Source organism: Juglans regia, chromosome 5 (assembly GCF_001411555.2).
Source record: "Juglans regia cultivar Chandler chromosome 5, Walnut 2.0, whole genome shotgun sequence".
In the NCBI taxonomy this organism is placed as follows: Eukaryota; Viridiplantae; Streptophyta; class Magnoliopsida; order Fagales; family Juglandaceae; genus Juglans; species Juglans regia.
The window spans coordinates 11,154,560-11,168,066 of NC_049905.1; the positions used below are offsets into that span (position 1 = coordinate 11,154,560).

Sequence of the window (13,507 nt, forward strand, 5' to 3'; positions counted from 1 at the left end):
AGCAGGCCTAATAGCCCATTCTGCAGAGACATCATGTGAGTTTAATATTCGTCAATTCGTCAAGCTTGGAATGAATTAAAAAAGCAAACGACATTATTGCATGGAGTGGTAGATGGCTTGTTGAACGATGGTTCCACCTGTTTGCATGTCGTCTTTCCTTTGGTTGCTTTCCCTTTTTTGTTTGATTCCTTTGCTCCAAAACATGATGTTGAGTGTTGAATGAATGAGTTGCGAATAGCGTGAGTGAATGAGTTGGCCTCCGATCCACTAACACACCCTGATCTCATCGATTTATTTATTTTACTAACTTCTCATTAATTTACTCACTTCAGTTTTAACGTCGAAGCATCTTATTTCTCTCCACTATTCTTCATCATTTTCCTTCATTTCCTTTGATTCCTTCCAATTACAAAGCAGAAACCATGGCTGACCTTGCAGGCATAGTTCTCTCCCCACTCCTCCAAGTGTTTTTTGAAAGGGTGGCATCTCGTGAATTTGTTTACTTTTTTCGACGAGAAAAACTCGACCAAGCACTCTTGAACAAACTAAAGATGGCTTTGCTATTTGTGAATGTTGTGTTTGAAGATGCAGAGGAAAAGCAAGTGGTAAATCCCAACGTAAAAGAATGGCTCGATGAGTTGAAAGATGCTATCTATGAGGCAGAGGACACCTTGGATGAGATTGATACCGAAGCCAAACTACGCGAGTTGGATGCTGAATTTCATACCACTAAGAGCAAGGTACGAAAAGCCATCTCTACTTCTCTTAAAGTACCCTTTGTCAAGAAAATTGAACCAAAGATAAAACAAGTGCTTGACAAATTGGAGTATCTTGTAAGTCAAAAGAACAATATGGGTCTAAAAGAAGGCGTTCAAGGAAATCCATCTGAAAGATTGCCCACAACTTCTTTGGTTGAAGAATCTGGAATTTGTGGTAGAGAAGATGATAAGGAGAAAATTATTAATTCCTTATTCTCAAATGATGTAAGTGGCAATAAGTTGTTTGTGATTGCTATTGTCGGTATGGGGGCACTCGGCAAGACCACCCTTTCTCAGCTTGTATACAATGACGAGTGCGTGAAGGAACATTTTGACCTTGAAGCATGGGCTTGTATTTCGGATGACTTTGACGTCTTTAAGGTAACAAAAGCAATTCTAGAGGGAGTTGGTTCATCCGCTAATGGTGATGGTAAGACTCTAGATTGGCTTCAAAATAGACTAAAGGAGAGTTTGACGGGAAAGAAATTTCTACTTGTTTTAGATGATGTTGGGAATGATAATTATATTAATTGGGAGGTCTTAACTAATCCCTTCAGATTTGGAGCACAAGGGAGCAGTGTTTTGGTAATCACATGTGAAGAACGAGTAGCATCGGTTATGCAAACTATACCTAATTACTATCTGAAGCCATTACCAGAAAAAGAATGTTGGTCACTTTTTGTAAGACATGTGTTTCGTGGCAGTATACATCCAGAGCTAGAAGCAATTGGAAGACAGTTCGTAGAAAAATGCAAAGGTCTGCCTTTAGCAGTCAAGACAATTGGAGCTCTCTTGAGGTCTAAAGTAGATGCTGATGATTGGAATAAAATATTAAAGAGCGAGGTGTGGGACATGTCGACTGAAATTATTCCTGCTCTACGATTAAGTTATAAATATTTGCCCTCACATTTAAAGCGATGCTTTGCTTATTGTTCGATATTGCCAAAAGATTATCTTTTCTCAGAAAATGAATTAGTCTTATTGTGGATGGCAGAAGGTTTCTTGAAAAAATCTAAAGACAAAACAATGGAGCAAGTCGGTCATGATTACTTCTTTGATCTGGTATCGAGATCGTTATTCCAACAACACAATGTGTATGATTTTAAGTTCGGAATGCATGATCTTGTCAACGACTTGGCAAAATTTGTATTTGGACAATTTATCTTTAGACTGGAGAGTGTCAATTCACTCCAAGTTACGAGCAAGACTCGCCATTTATCGATTCTTGAAAACATCCCAAAGACGTTTGAGGCACTTTATGAGGCTAAGGGGTTACGCACTTTTCTCCCAATATTTCTAAATTAGGCTTTTCGGAATGGAGCACTCCCACATCATTCGTTGCCCATGTTGAGATTCTTACGAGTGCTTTCCTTATTAAGGAATAGAAATGTAACTGAGTTGCCTGATTCATTTGGAAAAATTAGACATCTACGATATTTGGATCTGTCAGATACACCAATTAGAAAACTACCTGATTCTATATGTAAATTGTGCAATTTGCAAACATTGAGATTAATTTGGTGTGAGAATTTTACTGTATTACCTAGAGATATGCATAAACGCATTAGTTTGCATCATCCTTTTTTATATGGAAGTGCCATAACGGAGATGCCGTTACAACTGGGTAGACTAAAATGTCTACAGACTTTGGATATATTTGTTGTCAACAAACATTGCGGATAAAGCAATATTGGGGAGTTGGGGAAGCTTGAATATATTGGGGGGAATCTCTCTATTGAGAACCTCCAAAATGTCAAATCTCCTGCCGATGCTTTGGATGCAAGATTGAAGGATAAGAAGCACCTTGAGGACTTGACGTTGGATTATCTAGACAATACAAGTAGCAATATTTCAAAAAGTGATCAAATAACTGTATTGAAGAGTCTCAAACCCCATACAAACCTGAAAAGTCTCAGAATCAACAAATATGGTGGTAAAAGCTTTCCGGATTGGATCACTCATCATTCGTTCTCTAAGATAGAATCTATTTATCTCTATGATTGTAAATATTGCCACATCTTGCCATCATTTGGACAACTACACGCTCTCGAGAGCCTCTACATCATTGGGTTTCATGGAATTGCTAGTGTGGGTAAGGAGTTCTATGGTAGCTATTCTTCTACGTTTAAGCCATTCGAAGCCTTGAAAGTTCTAAGGTTCGAAGACATGCCAGATTGGGAAAACTGGTTATGCTTTGATTCTGAAAATGAAGGTGAAGCTTTTCCTCATCTTGCAGAGCTTTATATTGTTAATTGCCCCAAGCTAACAGGAGGGTTACCCATCCATCTTCCTTCTTTAGCCAGACTTAAGATTGTTGAATGTTCGCAGCTGGAGGCCTCACTCCCAAGGTCTCCTACTCTATGTCAATTGAAGTTAACAAATTTTAATGAGGTTCTGTTAAATGAATTGCCATCTAGATTATTGCAAAAAGTAGTACTTGAAGGATGTGCTGTATTACGGTCCCTATCGGAGGGAATGATGGATTCCAGCAGTCCTCTTCAAGAATTGGAAATTTATGGTTGTAGCTCGCTCATGTTACTTTTCGAAGATGGTCTATCCTCCACATTGGAAACTCTTAAGATCTCAAACTGTAAGAAGTTAGAATTCCCAGTGCACTTCAACTATTCATCGCTCAAAGAGTTGTACTTGGAAAATAGTTGTGATTCTCTTAGGTGCTCCAGCAAACTTAATCGCCGAGATCAATATTATCACCGTCAAGGGATGTGAGAATCTAGAGTCTCTTACTTATTCAGAACAACATGAAACTGATTCAGCCGCCTCGACTATAAGAATCCAGAAATGCCCAAATTTCGTATCATTTTCAGATGAAGGATTGCGTGCCCAAAATTTGAAAACATTTGAGATAAATGGTTGTGGGAGTTTAAGGTCATTGCCTGACAAGATGCACCTACTCCTTCCATCACTTGAGTCACTATTTATTAGTATGTGTCCAATGTTGCAATCATTCGGTGAAGGGGGCTTGTCTACCAATTTAAAATCAATTTCCATCTTAGATTGTGACAAACTTGTTGCCTCTCGAACGACATGGGGTTTGCAAAAACTCCTCTCTCTTCAAGAATTCTACATCCATGGCAAATGCAAAGATGTGGAGTCTTTTCCGGAGCCGGCGTTGCTGCCCATGACTATAACCAGTCTTACCATCTCTGGATTTTCAAATATGACATCTTTGGACAACTTGGGCCTTCAACACTTCACCTCTCTGAAGACAATGCGGATCTATGATTGTCCTAATCTGAAGTTCTTGCCCAAAGATGGGTTTCATGCCTCAATTTCTTCACTAGGTATCAGGAAATGTCCACTGTTGGAGAAACTATTACAAAATAAAAAAGGAAAAGAATGGTGCAAGGTTGCTCACATCCCCCACATAAGCATTAATTATAAGGGGATTTGAATGGCTTCTTCTACAAGGCAACCATATGAACTACAAGTGAATGGCAGCGACTGTATATTCACCTTTCAAAATAAGGTATTTGTTTTCCCAACCATTTGTCAATATAATTCATCATTTTTATTTTAGGTTCGCTAAAAACTATATTTGGTGAAACATGTTGTTGAGTATCTCTCGTATGGTCTGTAGGTTGCTTTCAATAGATCTCAGTTTGATCACTATCAATCCTCAATAACTGGTGTCATATTCTTCAAACCAAATTATCTTACTAAAATGACAATTGCTAACAATGAACTTCATAGAAACTGTAATTACTACACATCATTGTATCATTGCTCTGCAATACTGGCCATGACGTATATATAAATGAATAAGCAAATATGCAACTCTATGTGCAGATGTTTGCTCGTTAGAGAATTCTTGAGTGATTTTTATTATGAATGAGGAATTCCTGTGTAATTTCTAAAAGGGGATGGTCATCATGTTCAGAATTTCACACCAAAATATATTTGAATGCAGGTGGTGCTTCAGACTCAAACACAAATAGCGGGCAACCTTTTACTTGTTGTTGTTGCTGGAATTGAGGAAATTTCTGTTAAGAATAGCAACTCCGCTTCTACAACAAATTATATATCAGTGCCAGGAAAAGCCTCGAGTTCCTTTGTGTGACTAACAGATCGAAACCTTGATCGGTAAGTCATTCTAAGAAAATATCTACAAAATCAGAATCTAATACTATTTATTTTCCTAAGAAAAGCCATCTAGATTTCGGGAATTCAAGAAAGAGTAAAAAAATAAAAAAAAAATAAAAAAAATCCATTGTAGTGTCTAAAAGAAGATAGCCATCATGTTTTGAATTTACAACAAATACATATGAAAGCAGGTTGCACTTCACAAGGCTTCGGAGATCTTTTTTCCCTACCTTAGACTAGAACTCAAACTTTGGGCAACATCCACTCATGTGACAGATAATCTCCTATATGACATGGAGTCCCTCATCTTCTAATTCAGACTGCTCCCCTGTAAATCGACCACATGTTCCTTTCTCTAAAATTGATGAAGTTTTTGTGAAAATAGCAACTCCGCCTCAGGTTCCAAATTTCTTCTCCAGGGGCAAAGCAGATAGCTGTTTGGAAATTCAGTAAGTGGCAAACAATTTGAATGCAAATCGTTCTAAAATTACTGAAACCAATTTAATATTTTTCAACAAAATTTTATGTACTGCAGCTCTGTCTCATGCCAGCAATTTTACTGCAGTTATTCTTGTTGATGTCACTATGAATTTCAGCATATAATTGTTTTTCCAAAAATTTCTCACATGCATCTCTATGTCTCCTTGTAGATCATTTGGTTGCAGGAGATATAATTTGGCTCTTCCAAAATGGTGGTTGGGCCATGGCATGATGTGATTCCTGATCATTAAAGAATCACACTTTTTCATATCATCAAGTGGATATTACATATTTCAATCTAACAATAGTTAATTTCAGGTTTTGCAATAGCTACTGGGAATCAATCTAACAATGTTGCTGAATTTTAGAGCTTGGTTCAGGGCATGAGAATTGTGAGATTTTTGGGCATTCAAAATATAGAAATTGAGATGGACTCTAAGATTGTGATTGAGTGGATGAAGAAAAAAAGATGTGGCCTTTGGTACTTAGAAGATTATTGGGAAGAGTTGATGCAGCTGTGTGAAGGCTTGAATTACATATTCGGGCATGTCTATAGGCAATGTAACTCATTGGCTGATAGCTTAGCTAGGTTGGGAGCTTCCGGATTGAATCAGACTTGGAATGATAGCTCAGATTTACCTCCGGTAATCAGAGGAATCCTTCGCTTGGATAATAGTGGTTTGCTGAGTTTGCGCCCAATGGAAATATCTCACTTGCGAACTTGCTTGGACGGTGTGTAGCTTCAAGTGGATTTTGTATAGACTTAACTTTTCGTATGGAAGATTGGCAACGGAACTTTTCGTATAGACGCCGTTTTATTTTTTATGCTGGCTTTATTTCGTATAGAAGGAACGATGTCTATCTTTTAACTCATTTTTATTTAATTTATTGCTTCAGCTTGGTATTCATTGTATAGATCTTGGTAAGTAGGTGATGTCTTTTTTGGATGCTTGGGCCTTATTGGTTTATATTCATGGTATTTGTTTTTGTAATTCTCAAGTGTCAGGATGTACCCACGGTTTTCCTCCACCATAAGTGAGGGCTATTTCAATAAATTTTGGGAGGAGTCACTCTTGAACATGTGACTCTGCCTCTTCTATAAAAAAAAAAAAAAAAGTGGATATTACATTTTTTTTTTTAGAAAGAGCAGGAAGTCACATGTCCAATAGTGACCCAAAATTTATTAAAAAAGCCATCACTTATGGCGGAAGAATACTGTGGTGACAAGAAAGGATCATGGAAACAGGCCCACAACCAAGAAAAAACAAAACTAGAACAAAATTATTAGATCACTATTAAAACAATACCCACCAAAAACCCACTCAAAAACAAGTTTTACAAATAACCCCAAAATCATAATCTAACATCTCAACGAAGGAAAACCCAAAGAATCCAAACGAATCAGACCTCTAAGAACCCAAGGTAAATTATAACTACTAAAAAAATCCCAATCAGAACATGAAGCCCTTACCTTAGCTAATCAATCCGCCACCCTATTACCTTCACGAAAGACATGCTGAAACCGACATTGAACCGTGCAAGCTAAATCAACAATTTCCTCTCATAAATCCTCAAGGTACCACACTCTACATCTCCCTCTTAGCCACCAAGAGATAACTACCATAGAATCCATTTCAACTATCACATTTGAGATATCCAACGATTTGCATCTTCTCAACCCATGAGTCTCTTGTATTTTCTTTTTATTTTTTGTCTGTATTTCTTTCTAAAAATAAAAATTGTGGTGCCGATACTTGTAATGTAGTATTCTAAATATTTAAATTTTCACAAGTCCCTTAGTTTAACTCATTTATGGGTAGTAGCTAAGACATTTTTAGGTTTGAGTTTGGAGGTTTAAAAAATGCTTTTAACTGTTTAAAAGTTCTTTTAAACCAAATGGAAGCTTTTTGTTACAAAAGTAATGTTTAATTTTTTACAAACATCATCGTAACTAACTTTAGAAACATTTTAAATGCATATTTACCAAACAATAAAAGCCTTTTTGATAGTAGAGTTGTTTTTAGTAAAGCTCTATAATTAAAAAGAACTACTATGAATACTAAAAAAAGTTTTATTTTCTGGCGCAATCCCAAACAACCAATACCTATTGTTAATGTCCTTTTATAATGAGTTTAAAGCAAAATTATTAGATCATACCGCGTCAAGTTTTCAACCAAGTAATTAGACATATCATCTATCAGTGTCAACGAATCAAGTTGTGAATTTGATTTCAATTCAACTTAATTATATGTGGATGGGATATTTAGGGCCTCAGCAGAATAAACTCATGTGTTGGAGGGCCCAAATCTAGGATCTCAGTTATTGGAGCTGATCTACAAGTCCAGAAATTGAACCTATAGACACGTGGTGGACAATATAGAAAAATAGATAACGCTTCCGATGGATCAGGAAAACTGTAATTACTACACATCGCTATATCATTGCTATGCAATATTGGCCATAGCATATATATAAATGAATGAGCAAATATGCAACTCTATTTGCTGATGTTTGCTCGTTAGTCGTTACAAAATTCCTGTGTGATTTTTACCATGAAAGAAGAATTCTTGTGTAATTTCTAAAAGAGGATGGTCATCATGTTCAGAATTTCACACCAAAATATATTTGAACGTAGGTGGTGCTTTAGACTCAAACATAAACAGCAGGCAACCTTTTACTTGTTGCTAAAATTGAGGAAATTTCTGTTAAGAATAGCAACTCCGCTTCTACAACAAATTAGATATCAGTGCCAGGAAAAGCCTCGAGTTCCTTTGTGAGACTAACAGATCGCAAAACCTTAATCGGTAAGTCATTCTAAGAAAATATCTACAAAATCAAAATCCAATACCATTTATTTTCCAAAGGAAAGCCAGCTAGATTTCGAGAATTCAAGAAAGAGTACAATGCGACATCTAACTGGCTACTCGCCCAGAAGAGATGGATAGGAAAACTCGCACTAGAATCTGCCGGATATTCCATGAACTAAACAATGACAAGAAATCTAAAATTATAGTAAACATGCTAAACAATGAACATCCAACCAAGTTTTATGCGTTACAAATGAGCACTCACAAACATGCATTACTAACATTCACAAACATGCATTGCAAATGAGCATTCACAAACATGCATTACAAAATGGATTTTTCAGCTTTTTTGTTCTTTTACCCCAAAGTTCCTTCCACCACCAATTCATTTCAGGAAAATCTCGGGAAAACATTTTAGAAAAAAAGAAAAGAAAATATACACCTTTAAATTTTGTACATTCTGAAAAAATAAAAAATTCTTATGAAAGAGTACGTATATATTACTCTTAAATGGTAATATCCCATCAAGGATTATGTAATGGCCACGATTTTTAAGTTAAGAATTTTAAAATTATTATTTTGTATTTTGTATTTTTATGTTTATATTATTAATACCACTATTATTACTAATTTTAGTTCTTAATTTATTTCTTTAAAACTTTCAGATTTTTCAGCCGTTGTTTCCATTTCCATTCCTCGGACGATCTCTTCGATTTTCAGACGTTACATAGTAAGAACTGAATTCTTCAGTTTATATTCCTTATTCTCCGTAAATTCAGCAGTGCAGCAAATACCCTCACTCCTTTATTCTATGTTTCCATGCATCAAGCAAAATTTCTCTTGCTCTTGTCCATCGTGCTATAGATTTAAAAAAAATATAGTATGTCCGTGCTCGGCCTTTTTTTTTTTTGCTCTGGTGGTAAGCCTCACTGGTTGCCCTTTCCTCTTCCTTTCTTCTGATATTTTTTCGTTAGTCTAACAATCAAGTATTTTACTCACCTTAGTTTTTACTCCACCGTGCTTGTTGGAAGAGGTAGATCTCTATCTAGTCGTCGTTTCGTCGCCTACCTTCCTCTCGCACGAAGTCGCTTTGTGTACTGTAAGCTTTCAAGTTCTTCCTTGTCTAGCTTTTCTTTGAGAATAAAATCTTGTCTGACTGAAGCTCATAGATATAAGTGCTAATCACTATTCTAATGGCTAAATTGATGTTAGTGTCCTTATGTAAGGTTTATCTTTGTTTTTCCAGAATATTTCATCCTTGTCTTTTTCTTGGCTTGGTCTCTTTTAGTCAGATTTATGCACAGTTTTTATACTTACAGAAAGTCAATTACGTATAACTTTTTCATTCCTAGTTGCTTTTTCTTCTCTGTTATTAGACAAGATGTGTACGAGAAGATGAACATAAGGTGTAATATGTGCAAAGAGGTAGATGAGGTTTTAAGCTGATTTTACAAATTTGCCCTTTAAACAATATATTTTTAATTTACATTCGAGGCCTCTCGAAGCCTCATGGACCAGCATACAGAATCCTTTTATGTTATCGGCTTTTGAGGTGAATTCTATTTAAAGAATTTCGATTTAAATAAATAGTCAAAAATCTTATTTCTAAAAATATGTAAGAGTTAAATTATGTCATTTGGTATTATTTTTTAATAAATTAGATTACTGCAATATATATATATAAGAATTCAGATTTTGGTTCTTAATTATTTTGAATACAATTAAATCCATTTTTTTAATTGAATTTTCTTTGACTTGTTTAATAAAATTGTAATAAGTTTTAAATTATGCTACTAGGTATAATTGGAAGATTGATTATGATATTAATGTTTAAATAATTATATGATGCTAGTGTGCATAACCGAATATTTTTAAATTGTTTTCCTTGGAATGTGGTTAATTTAGTAGAATACGATGATATGTTTTTCTAGAAAATTAGTGACGACTAGTGCTTCATATAGGTAACGAACTACAAAGTGAGGTTGTGAAAGCATCGCTAAGAGGTAAGTAATTTGATCACAAATTAGGATTAACATATAGTTAGACTATTACTATTAAAGCCAGTTCTTCGATAGCTATTCTTTTTATGTACCAAGCATGTTACGATCTGTATAAGCATGTCAGTCATCATAGTATATGGTCATGTTAATTTTTTGCATCATGTTCAGGTTCAGCATTTTATATTATTTATATTAGTATGAATTTCATGCATACCACATTTTATAAGACACGTAAGTTATCTTAATTTCAAGTGTAAGATAAGATAAGATAAGATAAGATCAGTTAATAGGATGGCCTTTCAGTTCAGTATTCAGAGTGGATGTGCAAGCCACATACTCAAGCATGGTCCACCGTAGTATGTCAGAATACTACTCAGCGGCTTCCCTTGCTGCTGCGGGATGTGGGGCCAGTGCACAACCTTGCACACATGCTTAAGTGTGTGGACCAATCAGATTAGTCAGTGATGGGTAGTTTCTCAATGAAGAGTGTCTGGGAGTGTGTTTGTGTTTGTGCTCCAGAAGTGTACTGGGCATATTGGGTCTGGCATGCTTGCTTGCCAAAAAGATATCTATTTTCATGTAGAAAGCAATGAATAATTGTTTAAGTGTTGATGAGAGGCTAAGAAGGGTTGGTATTCCTATTCCTTCTAAATGTGATTGTTGTGCTAGAGAGGGAGTTTGGAAGACTTGAATCATGTATTAGTGGCAAGGGATATTGCGTTGGTGGTTTGGAGATCATTTTCTACCATTTTGTGTGTTGTGGTTCAGGAGAGCTTCAAGATCGTCACAAACGGGAAGCATCTTGGGAACAATTTCGTGCATCATTTCATGGAGGTTGTGGCAATGTAGATGCAAGGCGAGGATGGAAGGGAATTTGATTTCTGTTGAAACAGCGTGCAGGTTGGTCTGAGTAACGTTGGGTAAATTGCAAAACATGAATTTAAAATTTAAGAGGATTTCGTATGCTCATGAAGTTCCTCTCCAAGAATTAAACCTCCCTGTGGTTCCTGTAAAAAGGCAACAACTGTGGCTTGTTACTTGGTTGAAACCAGTGGTTGGAAGATTCAAATTGAATACAAATGGAAGTAGTGTTGGCAATCCTGAAGCTTTGGTTGCAGGCGGTGTTATACGGAACTCACATGGGGACATTTGTCTAGCTTTTTTGAGGCACCTTGGAAGAGGGTCAAATAATTGTGCTGAGTTGCAAGCAATGCTCTTTGGGTTGCGGTTTTATCATGAGCTGGGTATACAACATGTCGATGTGGAATTAGATTCTTTAGTATGTGTTAATTGGGTTCATCAGCAAATGTGTGGTGTGTGTTACTTAGAAGATTTTTGGAAAGAGCTTATGGACATTATTCATAGTGGTGATTTTCTTGTGCAGCATATATATAGAGAAGGTAATGCTCCCGCATATTAATTGGCGAAATTGGGGGAGCATGGCGTTACGTGCGTTTGGAGATCTTTATTGCAGGTTCCCAATTATTTTAGAGGTTTGGTTAGTACAGATAAATTGGTTTTGCTTTATTTGCGTATTTGTTAATGTAAGTAGCTTGGGAGTTGATAGTTTCATGTTTCATTTTGGTCGTGGTTGGAAATAAGGTTATTTATTATTATTGGATTGTCATGTAAACAAGGTATTTCTCCGCCAAAAGTGAGGGCTTATCAATAAAGCCTATGGACATATTTTAAAAAAAATAATAAATAAAAAAATAAAAATAAAAAGAGAAAAATTGTTGTTTTGCAACTTATTGGCAATCAAGTGGCATTATTATAGCTTTTCATTAATGTGTATAATCTAATTTCCATATATCAAATTTTAAGATAAACTCTTTTGCAATTGTGTGCATAGGGGAATGTCCTGGACTAAGGCTAACAATCAAAGACTATCCTTACGTCAATGATGGTCTCATCCTCTGGGATTCCATCAAACAATGGGTCACAAACTATGTGAATCACTACTATCCTAACCCTAGCCTTGTGGAGTCTGATCAAGAGCTCCAATCACGGTGGACGGAAATTCAAACGGTTGGCCACTCAGACAAGAAGGACGAACCATGGTGGTCGATTCTCAAAACCCAAAAAGACCTAATCAGCATCCTCACAACGGTCACTTGTGTGACTTCCGACCTCCATGTCGCTGCCAACTTCGGTCAATATGCTTACGGGAGCTAATTCCCAAATCGGCCAAGCATTGCTAAAACCAACTTAGCCACAGAAGACCCAACTGAAGAAGAATGGAAAAGTTCATGAAAAAGACTGAACATGCACTTTTACAATGCTACCCGTCATAGCTTTAAGCAACAAGAATGATGGTTGTTTTGGACATATTGTCTAATCATTCACCCGACAAGGAATATCTTGGGGAGAATATTGAGCCATTGTGGGCTGAAGATCAGTTCATAAAGGAAGCATTTGAGAGGTTCCATGGAGATTGAGGGAACTTGAATTGATAATTGATAAAAGGAATGCAAACAGTAGTTTGAAGAATAGAGTAGGAGCTGGAGTTGTGCCATATGAGCTTTTGAAGCCATTTTCCACCCTTGGCGTAATTGGAAAAGGAGTTCTATATAGCATTTCCATTTGATCAATTCAAAGAGACTATACATTTCAAACTTTGTGGTTTTGAATGGTTCCTAATAATAGCGTGTGTAGTTAAGAAATTAACATGATTCCCTTGTTAGGATAAGAAAACAATTTGACAATCTTTTTAAAAAGTTTTTAGTAAATTTTTTTTGAATTATTCTATTCTCAAGTCGATGGGTAGAGCACACCATCCACGTCATTTAAATTGTAAGATTTGATTTGAAAGATTTAAGGTTTAGAAATATTCTTCCAAATCAAATTGTCCAATAAGCATTTTACTAAGTATGCTTTGCACACCTGTTTCAAAATATAATTTTTTTTTTTTTTAACTATATTTCATAGAAGTAGATAGGAAATATATAAGTTGTTTGGATAAAGGTTTTTATAGGTTTTGTTTTATTGATTTGCGTAAGTAGGTAGATTTTAAAAACTGTTTGTATATAATTCTTTCAGGTAGGGGTGTCGCGCATGGGCGGAGGATGGGTTTTCACCCCTACACCCTGCCCTGGTGCTTGGGGCGAACCCCTCACCCACCCCGCCCCCCGCCCACTCCAATAGTGCACATCACCCACTAGGCCCAGAAACTATTCCTAGGCCTAAAAGTGACTAAAAACACATTTTGAACCAAAATTATAAATTTAAAGGTTTTACTACACATCATCCTACTACTCACACCATACATGTTTTATTTTTATTTTTTGTTTTATTTTTACTAAACTAATTGAGTTCTTCTACTCACCGTCCTTATACAGCATACTTGTTAAGGAAAAAAAAT

At 36.0% G+C, this 13,507-nt stretch overlaps 2 protein-coding genes and 1 pseudogene across 7 annotated transcripts; all 3 read left to right on the top strand.

Annotated features, from left to right (window-relative positions):
- The first annotated feature begins 322 nt into the window (after nt 1-322).
- On the top strand, nt 323-6,394 carry LOC108986041 (putative disease resistance RPP13-like protein 1). Of its 6 annotated transcripts, none has more exons than XM_018958535.2 (3): nt 323-4,245; nt 4,687-5,308; nt 5,510-6,394. In XM_018958535.2, the coding sequence occupies exon 1, from the start codon at nt 423-425 to the stop codon at nt 2,061-2,063; it is 1,641 nt and encodes a 546-aa protein (XP_018814080.1). In that variant the 5' UTR covers nt 323-422; the 3' UTR covers nt 2,064-4,245; nt 4,687-5,308; nt 5,510-6,394. The 6 variants fall into 6 exon arrangements, with proteins under 6 accessions (XP_018814080.1, XP_018814082.1, XP_018814079.1 ...); XM_018958537.2 differs by having other exon boundaries at nt 5,658-6,394; XM_018958534.2 differs by having other exon boundaries at nt 4,687-4,859; nt 5,051-6,394.
- LOC108986032 (putative disease resistance protein At3g14460) lies at nt 2,367-6,079 on the top strand. The gene is made up of 5 exons (XM_035690048.1): nt 2,367-2,371; nt 2,444-3,348; nt 3,431-4,060; nt 5,179-5,258; nt 5,708-6,079. The coding sequence occupies exons 1-5, from the start codon at nt 2,367-2,369 to the stop codon at nt 6,077-6,079; spliced, it is 1,992 nt and encodes a 663-aa protein (XP_035545941.1).
- Nucleotides 6,395-11,080: 4,686 nt separating the features above from the next.
- On the top strand, nt 11,081-12,733 carry LOC108986033 (annotated as a pseudogene).
- The last annotated feature ends 774 nt before the right edge of the window (nt 12,734-13,507 follow it).

Coding starts and splice junctions, on each gene's coding strand:
- LOC108986041 (XM_018958533.2), top strand. CDS start 423: ATGGCTGACCTTGCAGGCATAGTTCTCTCCCCACTCCTCCAAGTGTTT.
- LOC108986032 (XM_035690048.1), top strand. Junction 3,349..3,430: donor AACTCTTAAGATCTCAAACT/GTAAGAAGTTAG, acceptor TGATTCTCTTAG/GTGCTCCAGCAAACTTAATC. Junction 4,061..5,178: donor TGCCTCAATTTCTTCACTAG/GTATCAGGAAAT, acceptor CTTCTAATTCAG/ACTGCTCCCCTGTAAATCGA.